This window comes from Corvus cornix, chromosome 8 (assembly GCF_000738735.6).
Source record: "Corvus cornix cornix isolate S_Up_H32 chromosome 8, ASM73873v5, whole genome shotgun sequence".
Taxonomy (NCBI): domain Eukaryota; kingdom Metazoa; phylum Chordata; class Aves; order Passeriformes; family Corvidae; genus Corvus; species Corvus cornix.
In genome coordinates this window covers 22,408,275-22,430,192 of record NC_046338.1, presented here as the reverse complement: position 1 = coordinate 22,430,192, position 21,918 = coordinate 22,408,275, and the positions used below count along the sequence as shown (strand labels likewise).

General features: G+C 37.6%; 1 protein-coding gene across 5 annotated transcripts in view; it reads left to right on the top strand.

Moving 5' to 3' along the window:
* The window catches only part of NEK7 (NIMA related kinase 7), a 70,068-nt gene that overhangs the window by 19,681 nt on the left and 28,469 nt on the right, over nucleotides 1–21,918 (top strand). For 4 of the 5 annotated variants that reach the window (XR_005602456.1, XM_039555820.1, XM_039555818.1 and 1 more), the window contains exons 4-5: nucleotides 7,570–7,632; nucleotides 8,201–8,311. The exons of the other annotated variant lie outside the window; for it this stretch is intronic. Coding sequence is in view for 3 of the 4 variants with exons in the window: in XM_039555820.1 (XP_039411754.1) it covers nucleotides 7,570–7,632; nucleotides 8,201–8,311 (174 nt within the window). In the remaining variant the exon portion in view is untranslated. The remainder of the gene's footprint in view (nucleotides 1–7,569; nucleotides 7,633–8,200; nucleotides 8,312–21,918) is intronic. 5 annotated transcript variants of the gene reach the window in all.

Genomic DNA, 21,918 nt, shown 5'->3' with positions numbered 1-21,918 from the left:
CACAGTGTTTGGCACAGCCATTCCAGCTTGCATAGTTGACATCTAAAGCTGTTCCTTTTGGACAGAAGACCATCCTAATTGTTACTGTGCTTCTGTGACCTTTCCTAAAATTTCCTAGAAATATTTTTGATAAATATAGTCACAATACTTAATTTCACTATAAAATTTGTTTTCATAGATGTCATTTGTTGAGAAGTAATTGCTTTTCCGATGAGCTGAAAAATGAGTCTGTTCTATGACGGTGCTTCTTTTGATTTCAGTCATGTTTGATTTTATTCAGATTAAAATACTCCTTTTTTTCTGACGCCTTTTTAATGGAAGCTCAGCATGGACAAAACAGGAGAAATGTGTCTTTCAGTTATGAAAGAGAGGCTTTATTCTATTTTAGACCTGTGCATGGATTTCACTCTCTACATTAAGACAGTGTCTCTAAGTGCTCTACATTATTTTAAATAACATAACTGAGATCTGAACTTCTACTTTTCCATTGTCTGCCCATTCTCATCTCACATCTTCTCTACTACTTGCCTTTCTCTCCAGTCTTGCAAGTCGTATCTGTTCTATCCCCTCCCCATTTCATTTTTCTGGCTGGGTTAGGTGTGTGCCTGTTTCCTTTATGTGTATTTGGTAATGGTACCCCATGTGTGTCTCTACTGTCAAGGCTTAGAATCCTTCAGTTATCCTCTCTTGGAGTTGCAGGATCTCAGGCCATTATTTGTTCCAAAGGGATTGCCAGTTTTGAGTTCTTATGAAGCTTTCCAACAAGAATGTTTATTTTTCACTAATAAAATTTCATTTGACTGAAATACATACAGTATTGATAAATGTTACATTAATGTGTACAAAAGGTATGTTTGTGGAATAAAATGTGAGCAGAAGCAAGTAGCAGTAAGATGTTGTGGGAGAAAGGAAGAGTGGTTTCTGTCACCATCTGCTTGTCCTGAATTTGTAGTTGCTGCTGAGTCCAGATGACAGGAAGAAGTAGTATTCTTGATTTGGTTTTCATTAGGATATGTAGCACAGTTGAGACCTGTTTAACTTGCAGGTTTTATAATAGTAATTTAACCAGCAGAATTTGCAAAATGGTATGTTGGGTCTTTTCTTCTTGTACCTTTTGTGCTTCATCTTCCCATGTTTGATTTGCCTTGTGTAATTAGGAAAGTAATAATTAGATTTTCTTTTTCCAGCATGGAACTATGTTTCTGAGATGCTGTTAAAATATTGCCTAAGTAAAACCAGAAATAAAATCATATCTTCACTACTTATCTTTCATAAATGTCTAAACTGTATTTTGAGCTAAAGAAACATCAGAAAAGATCAGCCACAAGTAAGCTGGGACTGTAGCAGTATAAATAGAAAAGCTTCTAGGTGAGTTTCTTAACACATGCTAAGTCTCAGGTCCAAACTATCCTGCAGATGCTGCCTCAGGAAGCAGCAGTGCCTCTCTGCTGCTGCAGCTCTGGGTAACCCCTGCAGGAGAACACCTGAACAGTGCAGTGTTCTGTGCAAACACCACGCCAGGAGTCCCTTCCAAGGGCAAAGCAAGCAATTACTAGGTACTGGAAAAATGCTCACAAATAATCCCTAAATGGCAAAGAGTGGTAAATATCTAAGTCAGTGACTGTAAGGCTGTATGAATTCACTTTATGAACTATTTTTTAAGGAAACCTTAGCTGCTCAAAATTTAAAATACTAGGTAAAGCTGCATATTTCAACAAAATTTCAGATTCATTGCATTTCTGCCTTACATTGTTCCACCTTTCTTTTCCTTTCATTCCAAAATCGGAGGCCCCATGTTAGAGATTCAGACAATGAATCCTTTTATCTGGGACATACATTCATTATTCATTGTGCATTGTCAGTGGATTGCTACTTCAGGCCTGAATTACAGTTAATTAATCTTAGAAAAGCACTTGTAATTTCACACTTTATGAAGCAGTATTGTCTCAGCATGGCAGTGCTGTGGTGGCAAAATACTCTTAATGCTTGTTGCTGTTCAGTATTGTTATCTCTTAAGATTGATGTGCATTCGGGTGTTTATTTTGCTTACTTCTCTGAAGGTTTACATTGCAGCAGTCACGCTTTTGGTTTGGAAACGCTTTTTGATATTTTTATTGTATACAGAATTTCAAACAGAACAGACATTTACTTCAATGATAGGTTAGAAAGACCTTTATCCTTTTCAATACTGAAAAGGAAAACCTGGAAAAGTGATGGTCTAGAGCAAGTTGAGTCAGATAGATTCCCAGCTTGGCACTTTCCTTCAGGTGGTGGATTCGGTTGCTGGCTGGTACTTGATCAGATACAGTCGGGACGTAGAAGCTGGGCGTGATGTTTTCCATCAGGTGGTTCCATGTTTCTAAACCTTTTTGCTATGCCTGTAGCTTTCTGGGAGTTTGTATATAAGAACTTCACTCAGGAAGTTGAATTAATGTATTGTAACTCCTTTGTTTAGTTTACAGATCTGCATAGGAACAGTTCCTGCTCTGTAGCTTACAACAGCTTAAAAAGTATTCTAAAAATACCAGTATCTCTTGACAGTACTTACAACTGACATTTCTGGAATGCTGAAAGAAAAAAAACTATGATCTATGCTCACATGAAGGTACTAGAGAAGGGACTGAATGCAAAGTTACTGGAGATCCCTCAATTGCATAGCACACAGAAATGTGATAACTATCAACGTATGTTTGTCCTTCTACTCTCCTTTTGTACACAGCTGATTGCAGGGTGAGATGAAAAACTGAGAGCTAAAAAGATTTATTTTGCTCAGTGTGCTTGCTAAGTGGAAAAAAATCTGCTAAGGGCTTCTAAAATGCTCCTTTAAGTCTCTTCAGCTGTATTTGCCTAATTGTTTTAAGGAGTTTCACAGTAATTGCTAACTTAGGTAAAATGCTTACCACAATTAGACTTTTTGATTGCACTCTTTATGAAAACTGTCACATCATAAAAATATTTGTTTGCTGCTTATTAGGTTTTTTTTATACAATCATAATTCATGTTTAGAAATGTTGATCTTATTATAGTCCTTGAAAATAGAAATTGGGGGAAAAGAATTAAAAGTTGTAATAGGAATATATTCCACTGTGCAATTTGTGCTGAGTGGAGTTGGTGCTGACTAGAGAAGCATGCTTCCAAACTGAATTACCCTGTGATCCTGACCTTGTAAGTGGAGTCAAGAATTTGAATTATTGTTAGTCTGATGAGTACCCTAGCAGTCTAATCTAAATACAGCAGTTTTTATTGTTAGCCAATTACAGTGATGATACCACTTGTTGTCTAATTACTGCTAGTTTCCAATAGTCAATATGTGGAGCATCATCAGTGACCTGAGCTCTGCTGGGAGGAGGATGCTGGTAGTGTCTATGGGAGACTTTGCAGAGTGATTTCAAGCAGTCAGTTGCTAATGCTTTGTGTTGATCCAAAAGCTTATTGTTCAAGCCTATCCAAAAATCTGAAGTTTTTTTAGATTTTTGTTTTATCTACCGTAATTTCCTTCAGGCCATGCAGTTGCACAGAGCTGAGCTGAATCTAAAACCGGGTTATACACAACTCATTTGACCGCAATGACTTTGGTACAGTTAAGTCACTCAGCTGTGGGGCATGTGCAGCTACAGCTAAAACCAAGCTCAGAAAATGAATGCAGTCCCAGGGAAGGCTGGACAAAAGGTTGGGAGTCCTTAGGCAGTGTGTGTCTTGAGATGGGGATGAGACCTGTGGCGTGCTGATGGCAATGGTGGTACTGTCTGTGCAGGGCTAAAAGTCGTGTGTGTGTGTGAGAGAGATCTGTGCGCAACACTTGTGCATAGGCTGACCTTTCAGCTGGGTTTGCTGAGTCACAGGAGCTGAAGGTGGAATTAGTCCGCCTGCAAAGCTATAAACTGTTCCTGTCATGATGGAAGCACTGACATCCCTCCACACCGTTACACTGATGGCCAGTCTGAAGCAAACCTCGGGCAAAGGGCAGCCTCTCCTGCTAAACAAACCTTCAGAGTGCTGCCAGATGCCATGTGGAGTTCTGACATGCACTCAAAAGGATGTTCTTAGTCTTTCATTGCAACTTCCATTTTTCAGGGTAAGACGTTCTTCAGTGTTGAGTCATCTCCTGGTGAGGAAGCACAGAGGTTTTTTCCTTGTGTTTACAGCAACCTCCTTGTGTGAGCTGACATGGCTTGTTACACTGGGATCCTCTGGTCTGAACTGCAGCAGTTTGACAAAATAGAAAATCTCTGAAAGCTTTTTGCATCTGATGTGATTCAGAGGTTCTCCAGATGCCATGGATTGAAGGATATTTTTGCCCTCTTTTTGGTTGGCTTTTTTTTTTTTTAACCAGTCTTTTTGTTGGAGGAAGTTAATGTCTGTGAAGCTGAAATTCTGGATTTCTGGGAAATGCTATTGATAGTCTTTTGAGGTCAGATCTGGATTAAAATCTGAGAACCACAAGAATGCTAAACAGTAAATCCTCAGATTGTCTGTGTTTAGTGTTGAAAGGATCAAATAAGACTTATTTTTACTGCCTTGCTATATTTAATTTAGGTAATTTTTGAAATACTCGGTTTAGCTGAAGCTGTGACAAATTTGCCAAGCTGCTTATGAAGTGCAGCAAAAGTAGAGGGAGTCATGTTTGTAAAACCTAAGTCTGTCCTTTGGGGAGAGCAGCTGCTTGGTCTAGGCTATTTCATGCTGTTTAGTAACATATTAGAAGTACTGGGAATACTATCCAGACTAAACAAACAAAACTTTGTTTCTCCCATGCCTTGATTCTAGATTTGTCACAGTCCTGAGTCTAGGGTTTTATTTTTGTTGTTTTGTTATTCCTCTATGAGAGGTACTGATTAATGTCCCTATCAGAGGTGTAGTTTGTAAAAAGAATTTTTCTTGCAAAACCTGTTAGTTTAGGTGTGTAGGGAATTGTTCCTGGAACAGGTAAATTATGCCTCTTGGCATATTGGAACAGCCATTAACAGGTGCAAACTGCCTTGTTTTGTCACAAAATGAAGCTCTTTTGATTTGCATCTTGAAACTGTGCTTTTGGTACTTTTTCCAAATCTTACAAGGAGATAGTTTGTGTACAGTTTTCAGTCTGAAATTCTGTCCCCAGTTTTGATTAGGTTTTCCGGTGTGTTTGGGGTTGAATCTCTGTATCATTTATAAGGAATGCTCTTAGGTCATTGTTGTCTAGAGCTTGGCAAAAATGTGAAGCCTCAAGGTGCTCCCCTGTACCTATTCGCTTTTTTTCCTTGCTTCCTGATACACTTTCATTGATTGTTTTTGGGGGAGGGTGTATAAATTTTTCCATTTCCTGGTCTCTTATGTTATAAGGAAAAACATTTGATTTCATGCCTTCTCAGTATTTCCTCAGGTAATGTGCTACCTGTAATATTTAGGATTTTCTAAAATGTTTCCTAGGAAAATCGTCAGACTCCCTCATGATTGTACCAAACACTAGGGCTTTAATCTGTTGTCAGAATTATTAAAGAGCCATGCTTTTTCATTCAAAGTGTAGATCTATAACAGATACAGGCTATTTCATCTTCTTCACTAAGTTTCCAACTTTAACTCTTAAGCTCTTTTCTGTTTTTTATCAGTGTTACTTATCTTTTAATACTTGTACCTGTAATTTCACATATAGTACTCTTTTCTTTTACTACATCTGAAATTGCTTTATTTCTAAGTGTTAGCATTCCTTTCTTGTGACTTAACCTGCTGTGTTTCTGTTAAGTCTGCCACAGTCTCCTGCTTGAGTAACTGCTTTTAACTCAGTCTGTTTATTTCCTATCATCCTGGCATTAATATACAAGTAGTCTGTGGTGGCTTATTCCCTTTCTTTCTTGTTCAGTAGTTTTGTTGTTTTGTTATTTTCTTCTTTCTTTTCTTTTACCCTTTTTCTTACTACTTGCAAGTCTGGCATTTCAGCTCTTGGCTCAAGAGTTGTCCTTTTTTAGTTGTTGATTTTTTGTTTTTGTTTTTTTTTTCCCAAAAAGTAAGTCTAGTATCCATTGCAGGCTCTTCTTTTTTATGGCAGCTCTGAAGACAGAAGATTGGATGTGTGAAGAGAAATAGTGGTTAGTGAAGAGCATGTGTGTGCTCTGTGAGGCCTGTGCTCCATGCATGAAGTTTCTAGATGTCTCCTTTCAGTTGATTAAAGGAATGACAAACATACTGTGCAGAGTGGTGTAGAAAATGAAGGTGAGGTTTAGCAGATCATATGCAGACTCCCTGATTTGTTTGAACTTCTTGGGGGAGAGGGAAAGAAGGTGTGATTCATGTGAACAGTGTGGCAGTCGGTTTGAGATGACCTCTTTGCAGACATTCAGTACTGAAACTGCTGTTAATCCATGTTTTTGTTTCTGGGGTTTGTGGCAGGATATTAAATAGAAGTTGTCAGCTGTTGAGCTTTTGGTTGGAACCAGATACCTGTGATCTTCACAGGACATAATACATCTTTTCTTGGTGACTATTTATCTAGAAAGGTTATGTGCATGAGAAGTTCTAACTGGAAAAGGTAATTTCATAAATGTTGTGGCAATGAATAAAGCTGAGTGTCTCTTATTCTTCTGGATAGTTCAAATACAATACGCAGACCACAAAGAATTCGGTGATTTTTTTTTTAGTTTTGTTTTGTTAAACGTGTTTGTTAAATTCAGAAAGTAATCAGAAATGAGAGAGGAAGGATTCTTAGAGGAAGTAGCATTTTGGTCATTTTTAAGGGAAATAGTCATGTATGGAGGTGCACGTTTGAGAAAGTGAAGTGAAAACCCAAAGGTGGTAAAAAAGGGAGTGAAAATAGACATTACATTAAATATAGATGTGTAGAATTTGGACAAGGACTCTAACGGGAGGAAGAAGTACTTCAAACAAAAATTGAAATTAGTGGAGAGTAGAGTGGCTAACTGGAGAAGGTGAAAATGAGATACATTGCCAAGTAATTTGGAGTAGATGTGAGGTGGGAAAAATGAAGAGCAGAGATGTCATAACTGTAAAAGGCTGTAAAAATCAAGGTGACAGATGAGGACTTAGAAAAAAGTGCTCTAATAAACAAACAAACAGCATAACCCAAATCCCTTCTTTGCTGGCAGAAGGGAAGGAAATGGGAGTGAAGGAGTTGGAGGTGACAATGAAGTTTTGATCCCGAGAGTAAAATAGCATGCATTATTTAGAATTGAAATGAAAGACTGTAGCAGGACTAAGGGGAAAAAAAAGGTATGCTCAGTACTAAAGAGTCAGTTTGTGAAAATGGAGTGGCAGAATGGGATAGGAGCCTGAGATTTGAACTATGTATAAGGTGTGCTAAATTATTGCTGTGTCTTCGAACAGATATGCAGAGGTGCAATTAAACATTGGAAAGCTTGTACTTACAATGGACTTGTTTCCTGTGAGGGGACTAAAAGAATGGCCACAGCACTAAATCAGTGCATCAGAGCATTAGAAATATTCCTAACTGTAATATTACATCTTGCCATGAAATGCATAATTCAAGTTGCTTTATGGATGCTATGAAATAAGGATAATGATCACTCAATTTACTATATTTTTATCACTTAAAATTGTTTTATCTCTTGTGCATAGATATTTGATTTAATGGATGCCAAAGCCCGTGCTGACTGCATCAAAGAAATAGATCTTCTTAAGGTAAAAGATTTGTTTAGAAAATGTGCAACCATCATCAAAAAGTGTTATGTTTTTCATAGACATAGTTGAGGTGTCCACTGGCTTTTTGTTTAGAGTTTTTAAAAGCCTCACTTTGAAGAATTTTCTGATCTTTATTTCCTCAAAAATTAATATCGAGAAGTAAATCCAATAGAATAATGACTAACATTTCAAGTAGAAGTTTCTGCCAAAATTGCAATATTGTGAATGACTGTGTCCTTTGTACAGTAAAATCCTGACTTCAAAAATTGATACTGCTGTTTACTTCAAAAATTGACTTTGCCGTTTCAGATAAGTTGGATATATACCTTGAAGCAAAATTCCTCTAAAATTGCAGTGTCAGTCACCATGTAGGTCCTAAAATGCCATCCTGTTCTTGCAAAGTATTTGTACGTGCTTCTCAGCAGCATTTACTTTTTGTAATTTGTATCATAGTAAAATCGATTTCAGGGGTTGTTCTGTTTGCCTAAATGAGAATGTTTCCTGTGTTGGACTTAAAACATGTGGTGTGCTCTTCACTAAAATGTGAATTACTATTTTGCTTTCTTAGCAACTGAATCATCCAAATGTAATCAAGTATTATGCCTCATTCATTGAAGACAATGAACTGAACATAGTGTTGGAATTAGCAGATGCTGGAGATCTCTCTAGAATGATAAAGGTAGGGATTAACTTTTTTTTTTTTAAATAAGAGCTTGTAATGTTCAACTTTGGCTTTTCATTCTGTGTGATCATCACTGGGTGAAATGCAGTGAAAATGTCAGGAACTGTAGAGAAAAGGAAGGTGTTAAGGCTGATTTTTTTTTTTTTTTTTTTAAATATATGCCCAATATTGATGCTTAGTATTTTTAACACTGTTGCCCAGAATGTGAATGCAGATGGGGCCATAAGTAGACTGAAGTTATATTAGCACTGGGGAGAAGAAAAAAAGCCTGTAAAGAAAAGCTCTGTTGCTACCATTTAGAACAATCCATTTTAATGGCATTCTGTTTTTTTTGGCATGATTGTGTTTTGTGTTCCAATATTCTATTCTCTATAATAGCAGTGAAAGCAGAGAACAGGTGTCATACAGCAGAAGTGTCTTCTAGAACTTGAACTGCTAAAAATATATTTCATATTTCCTTGAAATTACATGAAGTGAGTTTACTGATACATGCTTGTGCATGATGGGTTAATTGCTTTTCTTTTTGTAGTTTTTAAATGCTTATTTAGCTAATCAGAAAAATGTATCCAAGACCCATTGTATAAAATTCTGTGTTCTAAAACTTCTATTAAGTTTGAAGTGCCTTCTTAAAATGTTTCTTGGTCATTTGACAACTACTTCCCCTCTTTCCCTTCCTTTTTTCCACTGGGTCTTGGGTCTAGTATGTCCTTTCAGCATTTTTTCTTGTGTGCACACCAATGTTATTGCTGTCAACACAGCACACCACCACTGTGGGCGCAAACAATGCCAGTCAATTAGTGTTCACTCAGCAGCAGCCGAGCACAGAACACAGTCAGGCTGTTTTGCTTGGGACCTACATGAATAGAGAATGTTAATTTCTTCATTAATGACTTTCATGCTGATTTTTTTTTTTGAGCTTTTGAAGAATATTCCTTTCTAAATTGGTAATTGTAAGGTAGGACAGTCAAAATTTAGTTCTAAGCAGGTTGACAGCATCTGTTAATATTTATAGCCAAATGTGATATTTTTCTTCATCTCATGAATTATTAATTCTGTGGGCTTACATTTCATAAAACATAAAGGAAGGTTTGTCTTTTCTTTTGAATGTTCAGTTTTGACACAACAGTTACTAATATGAGTACTCTGTGACAGATTGCCTTATGGCATGTCTGGTCTTATGACCCACCGAAGCTTTTTCTTTTTTCCCCTGCTTTTTTTTCATTATTTAATTTTAAATCCAATGTGTGGCTTTTTCAGTGCAGTTGGCCTCATTACACCTTGTTCAAGTCGGTGGGTATTTCTTACAGGCTCGATCTTGGAGGCACTTTGTGATTGTCCTCTTAACACAGGGATCATGTTTAATGTAGCAAACTTAGATTGCTGTTTGATGTTAATGACAGCCTATCAGGCTATTATTAAATATGTATGAGGTGTCACAATGCACTGTGTCTTCATGCTGCTGGTGGAGGAAATGATTTGGTAGATTACTTTGACAATATGAGTTTAAATGTGGGGCTCACCATTCTTAAAAATGTATTTTGAAAATTGCCTGAAAAATAAATTACATGTAATAGTATAGAATCTTCCTAGAAGTGGGGCTGCCTGTCACACTATTAAGGTAAATAACTATGTTGTCTTATCAAGATAAATAAACTGCTTGGGTTTCCAGTGTTCTTGCTAGAATGTTGTTCTAAGTCCTTGGAGAATGTTGAGACACCCCCAGAACAGTGTTTGGGTACCAGGCTTGTGTGATTCGTAGAGGGGATCAAGGATGTTTTTGAAATTGTAAATGACCACAGCTTGAATGACGCTAAAACCAATATTAATGTGAGGGAAAACTACTTAACTAGTTTACTTGGGTATTTGTTATGACATTTTTGGCACATCAGAGAATACTTACAAGGCTGCTGTGCCTCACAGTGCACCTTAATGAATTCTTTAGTTCTTCCCTTAATGAACCATATCCTTGCTGCCCAGCTTTTGTATCGTCCCTCTTGTTACCTGTGAATAATACTCTCTTTGTCCCCATTGAGTAGACAACTGAGGAAAATCAGTTGGTGCATTCATATGTATTCTAATAGAATTCATAGAATCTGCTGTATGTCCAAAAAGAAGCAGCAGTGCATTGGCATTTACATATCACATAATGAAATCAGAGGTATCTCGTGTTCTCTCTGCTGCTCTGTTTATGTATGTACATACACAGATTTAATCCACTTTACCTTAATTATTTTTTTAATTATCTCTGTCACAGGGAGATGTTTCAATATAGCCTCCATTCTCAAAAGCAGGAGAGTTCAAAATTGAGGATTTCTTACAGTACAGCTTTTAATGGCCCGTTAGAATTCTTGAACGTGGCATATTGGCGTAGCAGTAAAACTGAGAGGGGAATATTGGTGAGGGGGAAATATGTGTTTGACTCTCAGTTGGTTTTGCACTGCAGTATGTACCTCAGCACTGTGTAACCCCTGTGTGGGCGTGGTGAAAGAAGGAAAAATTCTGCATTTTTTTGTGTCAGTGAATTAGGTTGCTGGATACTATTACCTCAAAGATACTACAAGGAAATCATTCTTAGCTATTGTGCTAAGTCCCAGTAGCTCATGGTCTGTTGTTCGTCTGTGATCTCTGCTGCAGAACATGTGATAGTATGTGGCTGCCAAGGTTCAGGGTAGTTCATGAGAACTGATGTTACCTTGTAATAGCACCTCCTTCTGCAATACAGTAATACGTTGTAAAGCAAGTTTGGGGCTTGGTCCCTTTTCTTATTAGTCATGGTTCTCCTCTGCCACAAGCAGTGACAAAGTGAAAATTTTCAGTGGGTTTTTCAGTTTCTCTTTTTTCAAGCAGCAGTTGATATATTGGATAAAGAAATTGCCACAAATAAAGAAGAATCTACTAATTGAATTAAGAAAATACATTATAATAATTTAGTAAAAAGAGATAGTAAAGTTTGTCCTGAAGATGTTGGAACAAGAGAATTTGAATTATCTTGCAACGTAATTAGCATATTATTTAAGGCTAAATATGAAATTACTAGGCTTGCAAGAAGGGATGTTATCAAGGTACTAAAGTCTTGGGACTTTTCTTAACTCAGCAGTAAACTTTCAAGTCTATTTCATTTCTGCAGTTATTTTTAGTTTTTAGGTTCTTCTGGCAAATAATCTTAGTGCACCAAAAAAATGCAAACTTTAAACTGAATATGTCATACAGATCTTAAGGAAGTTAATCATGTTTTGGAAACAAGCAGGAAAGCTTTCATCTAAAAAGTTGAAAATATGTGTGCAGCTTTCTCAAGGTAGATGGGAAATAACTTGAATTCTACAAAATGTCACCTAGGCACTTCACCCACTCCTCAGACAGCACTTTCTGTGTGTATTTTTTCAACTTTATTTAAAGGTAAATATACTATAATTAGCCTGGTAAAATAACAAATATTTTAAAGCATTTAATCAGTATGAAGTTCCTATTTGATATCTCAAGCTTCTATAGCTAAGAATGGTGAATTCTTTGTCCTTGAACTTGTTTTTTATAGGGTAGTCCAAATGCAGGAATAGTCACTTCTTTCCAAGCAACTGATGCATATCTAAATTGCTCCTTGCAGGAGCTGGAGCTCTGTTCAGACTTGTTTGAAATCTCATTGATTCTAATTTCAATGTTTCGCTAGTTGTGGATATTTTGGGCTTCACTGTATGAAACTGCATCAGGCAATTTCTCCTCTCCACATGGTCTGGAATGCAGCCCCTCCTTCCCATGCCAAAGGATATTAGCTCTGGAGTTTTTTGAGACTTCTTTGCAGCACTATGACGTTGGCTAGCTTACCTGTGCTAAGGGGTAGCACCCCTTTTGTGAGCTTGGAAGCAATTTTAGCTTCATTCCCTGGAAGCTTTGCCAGCCCCAGGTGCTGCTGCTGCCTGTGTGAAGGAACCACGACTCCACTGCAGCCTGTCATGGTGAGAGGTGGCTGCAGGGCGAGAGGTGACAGCCTTTGGGCATCTATGGACGTGTGGTACTGGCAGTGCTTTGGAAGGGACAGCTGTTACAGTCTGCCTTCCCTGAAGTGTTCAGTGCTGAATGGAGGCTCAGGCACTTCATTCTGAGCTGGGCTGGTGAATAGGTGCAGGTCAGAAACTTGTGCACGAGTTGCTTTTGGGAGCTTAGCAGTGCATCTTGCCCCTCTGGTCTTGTGGCATGGCAGTGTCTTGAGGGGGCATGTACTGCTGCAGCAGCTCATTGCTTTTTCTCTCTGCACACCAGCTGCCCTGGGTGCTGGCTGCCTCAGAGCCCATTATTACCCTTTCTTACTGCAGGGAAGCTGGTTGTGTTGGTGGGAATGGAAAACTGTCACTTTTTTTTTCCAAAGTATTTTCTGGTAGATTGGTGTCCTGGGAATGTGCTATAGATGTAGAGATGCTTTTGCAGAAAGTAGGATTTCCTGGTAAGTGTTGATAGTACATGGTAGCTATAGTTCAACTATATGTTTAATTGCAATAGCAGTAATTCTCTTTTGCTGTGATACTTGCAAGATTTTTGGGAGTATGAAGTTAGGGAAGCATTTGTATTGAGAAGAGGTGCAGTGTCAGAATTTAGCGGGTCAGGTATTAAATTTTGCATGCCCTTCCCAGGATTTTGGGAAACTCCCAGCTATTAATTGAGGGTTATTGTTTGGTTATTCATCTCTTTATTATCCAAAACATTGATCTAAACCTTTAGCAGTTGTAGGAGATAGTTGGTGTTCCTGTTTGGAAAGTTGGTGGGAAAAATGATGCTTCCTGTGTGTTTTGAATGGCAGTGTTGCAGAAGCTGTTTTCTGCCATGCACACACATGTCCAGCAGGACTAACTGTTGGCTGCTAGGATTGCCAATTATTTAGTTGTGTGAGAATGTTTTCAGTTTGTCAAAATATAGCAATTTCCTACTAAAATGTTGCATGCCAACATTTCATTATATTATCTTGCAACCATGTAATCTGAAATATTCTATGCCCCTTGTGCCTTGAAACAGATGTAAAACTAAGGGATTTTTCTTACACTGATGGCTGTGAAAATTCACCTAAATTTCGATTCTTCTAATATATGGGCTTAACAGAAATTGCTGGAGCATAGTTCCAAAAGTGGAGAATTTCTGTACGTGTAGAGCTGTGGGAACCCCCTGCATCCCTCGGTGCTGACATGACCTGAGTGACTGTCAGGTCTTCAGCCTGGAGCAGGACGGGTGACTGAAATGGCATGGCCAGAAATAGCTTTTTCCAGATGGCTTTGGATGGGCTGAAGCTTTCATGTGTCTCGAGGATGTTTATTCTTTCTAACAGCCTGGGAAATGGAATAATCTGAGATGAATGTGGGGAAGAGAGAAAACAAGGCAGACTGAGGAGTAGGCTGGGACAAGTAGCTGAGTGATCCTTAAGCCAGGAGAGGGAGGGTCTGACTGGGAAGAAGGAAGACAAATACACCTGTACTGGCTGGTTGGCAGTGTTTGAGAGAAGGCAGACAGGAGATTTGTGCCACTGGGAGTAGAGACTGAGGAGTGTAAGAAAATTAGAGCAGTGTATTGGGAAACTGTGAAACGGGATTTCCAGTACTGGACGTGGGGACAGGAAGGCTGGAGAAGAGCTGATGTGTTGTCAGAGAACAGGACAGACTGGGCAAGGATCCTTGAGACAGACAAACTGGCTGCCAGCAGGGAGAGAGCCTGGATGGGCTAAGTCAGACTAGCTGGGAACAGGATGGGATGTGACTCAGTGTTAAGGGTGTAGCTACTCTGTGTAGAAATGGTTGTATCTGTGCTGCCTTATTTGCTGCAATGGTCGTTTTCAAGGCAGGGAATTTGAAAGACAAAGGTTTTGCGGTTAGTACAATTCAAGGTTTTTCCAAAGACAATCCTTACTGGTTCTTTTCCCAAGGGATACTGTATAAACCACTTCAACCGCTGCTTTTTTGGGGGAATTCTCATTGCTTATTCTGTATTTCTGACATTCAAGGCAAAACTCTGGGTCTTGGTTTGTAGAAGTATTGAGTATTCACAGCTTCATTCTGAGTGGAAACTCCGCTTTGAAGATTGACTGTTTCATAAAGCTATGTATGTTGAGAAGGAGGTGCTTAAATTGGTGCCAGAATTAATTAACACTTTTGATCTCTATTCTTGGCCCACATTCTAATCTGTAAAGTAGAAATATTACTACCTCATCATTTCTAAGGCCATTTGTGGAGATATTTTATTAATTTGATATTCCAACAATGCACACTAGGAAGCTGTACCCCTCCCTGAAACTTATATTTAGTAATGGGTTATGAATAGCGCACAATAAACAAAGCCTAGAGACATTTTCAAACTGCTCATTAGCTGAGTGTCATGAATGAATGAGTAAAGGGTCTTCTAACAGAAAGAAAACAGAACTGAAGACTGCGTGCACATGCTCTCAAGGGGGAGAAATCACGGTGGCTCTAATTCTGAGATTTTTCTTATACATATATTTATGTCCAAATAGTTGACATAATGGTTTTGGAAAAAGTATTTTTAAAGTAGTCTTTTATGCATGTTTGTGTGATTTTTTTTTTTTTTTTTTTTAATGATACTAATTTATCTTGATCTATAATTGCAGATTTTAAAGCATGTTATCTGGTTCTTTTGGCTTTCAGCAGTATCTGTGTCTCTTGTGCTTTTTTTTTCCTTCCATGACTGCTAGATTTAATTTAAAGAACAAAAAACCCCATTACCACCACCCCCATGCCAAACCTCCTCACACAAAGTATTTTTATTGAGCATATGGTTATATTTTATTATATAGAACGGTTTGGCACTTTGCTGAAGCTGCATCATTGATACATGTTAAAAGCTTCAAAATATTTTTTTGCTCAGTGGGGTTTTTTTTTGCTTTCTGTATCACCTTTACCTTAGCTTTTTTCCATACTCATTTTTCAAAAAAGCTTCAAAAGATAAAGTGTAGCTTGAAGAAGCCTTTAATATAATAGGATAGTGTAACACAGGGTGTGCTAATTACAGATCAAAGCTAAACTATTTTTGAGTGCCTTTTCCTAAAGGAGGAACCTGGAGCTTTGAACCAGTCAGGCTAATTTTTGCCACTAACTTTTTTAAAGCTACTAAAAAACTTCTAAAATTTTTTCTTTTATTTTTTTCTTATTTTTTTACCTCCTGTAATTAGAAAAATAGTGCATCCTTATTCAACTTTGTGTATCTGTGTTAGCTGTGTAGCAGGTAGAAAAGCGGGGCAGGGTGTTCTGAGAGGAAGCGGCTGCTCTGTGGATGGAGCTGTGAAGTCTTAAAAGAAAAAGCCAAGGCACAGAGCCCTGGCAGGGTGGGAGAGCTGCTTCTGGTGAGCTTTTCCTCCATCCATGTGTGTTACTGGGGTGTCTGACACGTGCTCCACTGTCACCTCTGCTGTCAGCCACAGGTAACTACGAGAGCAGCAGCACCAGTTTCTGTGCATCTTACATACATGTGCTGGCAGAATGAGAGCTGGCTGGTCCCCCCAGTTTATATTCAGTGGGATAATTGGGCTGGGTAATTGCCAGGCAGCCTTGTTAGTTTTGCTGTGAGTCAGCCATTGTGTGTGTCTGCCACTGGAACAATAAGAATAAGCGGGCAGATTTTCTGCTAAAATAATTAGACAATCGACAGTGTTTTGTCTTGTGGCCAGTTGCCTTCACAGACATCACACCTGAAGCTATTGTGGAAGTACTGGCCGTACACAGAGGGAAAATAATGGTGTCAGTCAGCTATGAAAAGTTAACTTGACAGTAAACTTCATTTAACTTACACAGGCTGTTCCAACAGGCTTTGAAGATTTCATCTCCTGCTTTGCCCACTGGTTCTAAAATTATCTGTGAATCTTTAAAGAGCAGGGGGCGTTGGAAGATTTTATTAAATAATGGTTCTAGCTACTTTTCTTATTTGAAATGCCCTGCAAACAACACTTGGGGATTAATTTTAATTTTTCCACAGTTGTGTTTGAAAAATTTGCACTGTCAGTGTTTGCACTATGTGGATAACTTGCTGAGAATAAAGAGATTTCAAATCTGTCTGCCTTGTTTGTAGAGAAAAGATTAAAAAAAAAGTTAAGATGATAGCTTCTGTATTTACTGTGTCATGCTATTGCTTTTTATTAGGAAGTAGAGTTAATGATTCAAGCATGAGTTTCACCTCTTCGTGCTGTACCAGTTTTCCCAAGGGGATTTTATTGGAGAGAGATGCATGTAAACAAATACTGTTGAATTTAAACATGTGGCTGTGTGTTTTAAGAAGCCCTGCTCAGCAGTAATAGCAGAGACAAGGAAAATGATGTAGTATTGGAAATTTTATATTAGTGGTTCTGCAAGTATATTGGATTTCAGTAGGTGATCTCTCTTTCTGAACATTGTATGTCCTTGCTCTTTTGCATCAGCAAAAATGTTAGGTGGAACAGAGGGACTGTAGGTGGGCTGCTCAATAAGGAAAAATGAAATTAATCCTTGCAAAGAAAGTTGGCTAAAAATACATGTATGTGGAGTGCAGAGCTTTCTAAGGAATCTGAGTTTAACCAGGATTCTTATTAAGTCTGATTATTAGCATGAAAGAATATTTACTAAAATGGAAAGCATGAAAAATTTTACTTTACAAGGCTTGTTATTTCTTGTAAGTGAATGTCCTTTTTTTTTGATTGTGTATGAAATAAGAGTCTGCTTGAGAAGATGCTTCTATCTCAATTCTGTGGTGTCCATGCAGCATTCTTCTGGTTGTGGTTTTTTTTTTTTTTTTTTGTTTCTTTGGTTGGTTTTTTTAAAGGAGAGACCACAGTTTAATTCTACTGACTTGTCCTTCTGATGCTAGTAGGTACTTCCATTAGTACCATTCTTTTGTGTTAATTTTTGTACTGTCTTGGTCTTCTGTTGCTCTTGATAAAATAAAGTTTGTTGTACTAAGATGACAAAGAGGGGAGGATTTAATTTTTTAAAACTCTTTTTTGTGAATTCTGAAAGGGGAAAAAAAGATGTATGGCATCTTCAGTAACTGGAGATGTAAGCAACTGTAAATAAAAGTTGGAAAAGTAACCAGGTAAATATTTTTATTTTTGTCACTTTATTGGCTGAATACTTGCTGCTTTTGGTATGTTCAGCTGATAGATGACAAATAGTTTGGGTGGGTTTTTTTGGTATTTTTTCTTTTTTTACAAGTAAGAGACAGCTGCTACCCTTGAAATGTAGGCAAATTTGATCACACTGTATATCAAACTGACTGAATGAATCAGGATGTGGTGGGAAGTTCTATTTTTATTCTGCAGAAAAAGCAAAGAAAAATGGCAGAAAACTTGCCATGATCTAAAGAGATGGGCAGCTGAATTAATCAAGGAACAGAGCCAGACAAAATTCCTGGGATGCTGTGTTGCTACTGGAATTATTTAGCTTTTTAAATAGAAAATAAGACTTAGGTGGAGACTTCATTTCTACATACATGAGTCTCCAAAATATTGGGATATTGCGGCCCATCTTCACTGGTCTTTCTGACCCTGCATGCCCTTGCCTATTCTGGTTTGTTTCTTTTGTACTCACAGAGTGAGAACTCTTCCTTGTGCTTCCATAATTTCCTACCATAGCTGCCTGACCTCCTCTTTCCTCTTTGTTCTTCCTCCTCGGCCATATTAAAAAAGGCTCCCAAAGAAACACAGTCAGAAGTGGTCAAGAGCTTTATTATGTGTTACTCAGAAGTTCTGCGTAATCATTTCTGCATCTCTTTCCTCTTGGTGCAGTTCAGATTTCTTCCCACTGGTATCTGGTCGTTGAATCACTGTGTAATAAGCCTGTACAATGAAATACAAAAACCTTCCATGCTTTCTATTTTTGTAAGACATAAATGAAGTCATGAGAACAAAAAGATGTGATCAAGATTCTTATCAAATCACAAAAGAAAGGAAGGAATCTGTTTAAAGTAATGAAATAATAATTTTCATTTTACTTTTCTTGCAAATACTGTCTTTCAAAAAACAGCTCTAGGCTACAGCATGTGTAGTGAAAAATTCAGGTATACGTTCCTCTGGACTTGACAGTTTCACAGTTCTTTTCTTTTTTTAAATAATGACTCTACAAAATTGTTTAGATCAGTTCATCAACTCTCTGCAAGAGAAGTTCATAAACATCTTGCTTTCTTTAGTCCAGTAAGCTTCTTAAACACTCACTGTGTTGTCTTTTTTTCTTACTTATTCCTGGCTTTTTTCTCTGTTCAGTGAGTCCTAGACCAGACTAAATCACACCTTAAAATCCTCTGTTGCACCAACATCAGAACTGGATGCTAAATTTTTTCCAAGCATGGTTGTTGAGATGTAGGCAGTCATATCTGAATTTCCAGTTGTGTGGAAATCTGCAGGAAATCCTTAGTTTTCTTCTAAAATCCAAACATAGTCCTGCATGTTTCCCCTAAAGAATATTGTCTGAATTGTGCCTTTTAAGCGTAGGTAGGACCAACTGCTAACTGCTGTCATTTTACTTTTGGAGTTTGACCTTTAAAGCACCATCTTTAGAAACTCAGTATAATATAATTTCATGCCTTTATATTGACTTCAGACTTTTTTATCCATCTATCCTCTACTTTTGTATGTCAAGAAACTGGCATTTGCTATTCAGGTGCAGGGCAGCTATGTTTAATTTCATTAGGATGGAAACATTTGGAGAATATTTAATTTTTCCTTTAGCAATCCATTAGAGAACCAGGAGATTTCTGTTTTCCCACTGAAACTGCTCAGTCATTCTTTAAAAGGGATGAAAATATGAACTGGTGATACAGCCTGCCTACTTAAAAGCTCTTTAAGGCATTCGATTAGCAAATTGATGACCACCAAAATTTCCAGGTGCATTAAATGACTGAATTTCAGTTTTATCCACAATGTACTGACATTGTGGAGACTCTTCAAAGTAGTTTTTTGTGGTCCCATTCTCAGATGGAGATGGTAATTTCATGGGATATGGCTGTTGAGACAAGTAATTCTTGTTGGGAGACAGCCTGCTGCCGAAGCATGCCCGGTGTTCTCTGCTTACCTGATAAAGCACTGGCTTGCAGCACTGCCCAAGTTTTGAATGCACATGTACAAGCAGCTCCCTTTTTGCCCAGTTTGAACTATTTCGAGCTTGATCTTTCACCTCAAACAGGATCATGTTTTTTTAATGTCGCACCTAGAAGGTCAGTGGTCTGAGGGACATCAGGACTGTCCTTTGAGCCTAAGACAGGTGGAAGAGGTAGAATAATGAAGTGTTGAAGATGAGAGCATTTCAGAGAGCTGTATGGCAGGCTGTATTCCTCTGAGGGCAAATTTGGGCAGGTAATGCCAACCTGTGTACAGTGGAAGAGAACTATATTAACTTGGTGGTGTGGACCTTAGGATGCTTCAGGCACTAAGTGAATTAATTTCAGCATTGACTATGGTGCTGCTGTGCTGTGCTACAACAGAGGTTAAAAATTACTGTTGCAGCATCATGTCTTCTGCATTCTGGCCTTCCTGTAGGGAGGGAGCAAACACCATAATCATTAGAACTGTGTTTTGCATTGTGGACTGTTGTAAAATGGAGGAGAAAGAAAAGGATCCTACTTTGAACACAGTTAATGTGTGCTATATGAATTTAATTATGCTGTTCGCCATAAAAATAGGTTTGTCTGTGTTTTCCATCAGCTTACTTTTCTTGTTAGAAGGTAAGGTTCTAAACAGAAATGAAGTTTCTTTTCCTTATTGACTTTTCTCAGAATTAACTGTGGCTGCTGGGCTATTTCCTAGGAGTGTACAACTTGTTTCAATAGCTAGTTTTGCAAAACTCATCTTTTTGATAGTGGTGGCTTTTCATCACTATTTTGCCTATTGATGGAAAACAGCCCAAGAAAAAATTGAGAACATATATTTTGAGGGAAGAAGATAGTGTAATTAATTACTTAACAGCATAATGTTCGTTGAGTTTATTTTAAAGATAATTGTATTATTTTTAAGCCCATGCAAGTGAAAATGCTGCCTGTTTCTTTGTTTAGTTTTAAACATTGTTAGCAAATCTAGCAACTCTTTTCCATTTTCTTTAGATAAATTCTCTGGGGTTAAGTAATATTATTGATGCTTTCAGGAGGAGGTAATCATTGTCCTGCAAAATTATTACTATAGCCTTCAGCAGAATGAGACTATGTCTGACACACTTAGGTTGCATCTTTGCACTGTAAGAACTGAAGCCAGTTTTGTAGCTTACATCAGCTACAGTGCTGGAGATGGCAAGTGAATGAAGTGTTAAAAGAAAACTTGTACATAAATACTTTGAAAGTACATTGATGTACTTTAGGTAAATGGGAATGGGAATCTGTAATGGAAAATCTTCCCGTTTCAGACACTTTTGTGAATGGCATTTTATCACCGCTTGTACTTGCATTCGAGTTAAAAAAATAATAATTCAGAATGTTTAAATAAAGTACCTAGTTATAATTATGATCATTTCAGAATGCATTTTAAATCAAGGAACTATGCTTTCATGTACACATACTTAGATGTATTGTGTATTTGTTTTTAAATGAAAAGAAACCTGGTCTCCATCTTCCTGTTGACATCAAACAATCCTCTGATATGCAAATCCAGCTATGGGGAGAACAGATACACAGGGTTTGTTTGGATTCAGTCCAAGACTGAAAGAAAATTTTATTTAAAGATGTAATTTATATGCTTTGCCTCATTTAAATGAAAATGAATTTTGAAATAATCCCTATAACTAAAAACATTTTGGTGGAATGTTAAGATCCTTTGTATGACTGATGCGTTTTGCCATAGGTAGTTGAAAAGCATCTTTCTCATACTCCTGTGTGTGTATAAGGTGTAGATGCAGCTGTCAGCTTCTCAGTGGCATGTTTTAACATAGTATGAAAATATTTTTATTTTTGCAGATTAATAAGTGTTTGTTATGTGAACTTTCTTAAGGCGTGTATGAGTGTGAAGTCTGTCTGTGCACACACTATTAAAATACATCTAAGTACTTTGCTTTCCATCTAAAATTTTGCTAGTCTTAATGTTGTTTATGTATTTTCTTTATGTGTTTAACTTCAAAACCTGACACAATAAGATTTCTTTGGAAACAGAGGCTAAAAAAACAACAATTTTTTGATCTTTTTACCTTTAACTGCGAAATTTATCATGATTAAACTTGTATATTTTAACGTTGGCTGAATTCCAGGTTTTCAGTATGCATCTTTGGAGGACTGTTACTCAGTTGCTGAGTACAGTATTTGAAGATGATGTGTATAGCAGAGTGTAATTGCTTTGTGTAAGCTTTAAGAGGCCAGTGAACTGTTACCAGTGATCAGGAATGGTTTTTTATGCAGGATGAAAAATAGTTGAACAGCAGTTCTGTCACTGTGTAATTTTCAGAAATCACAGTTCCTTTAGTCCCCTTTCATGTATTGGGGAAGTTTTTAAAACTGATGTGACCAATTTCTCTTACATGATCTTAGTTTGTGACTGTGTGATACTGCTATTCTTTTTTTTCCTTCTATTTAGAAAATGAGGGTGTGGAAATCAGTGTTGGTTTAAGGAAGTATTTAGTTTGAGAAGTTCTGTGGCACATACCTTTGTATTTGACCTGTATTTGTTCTGTGGCTTTATA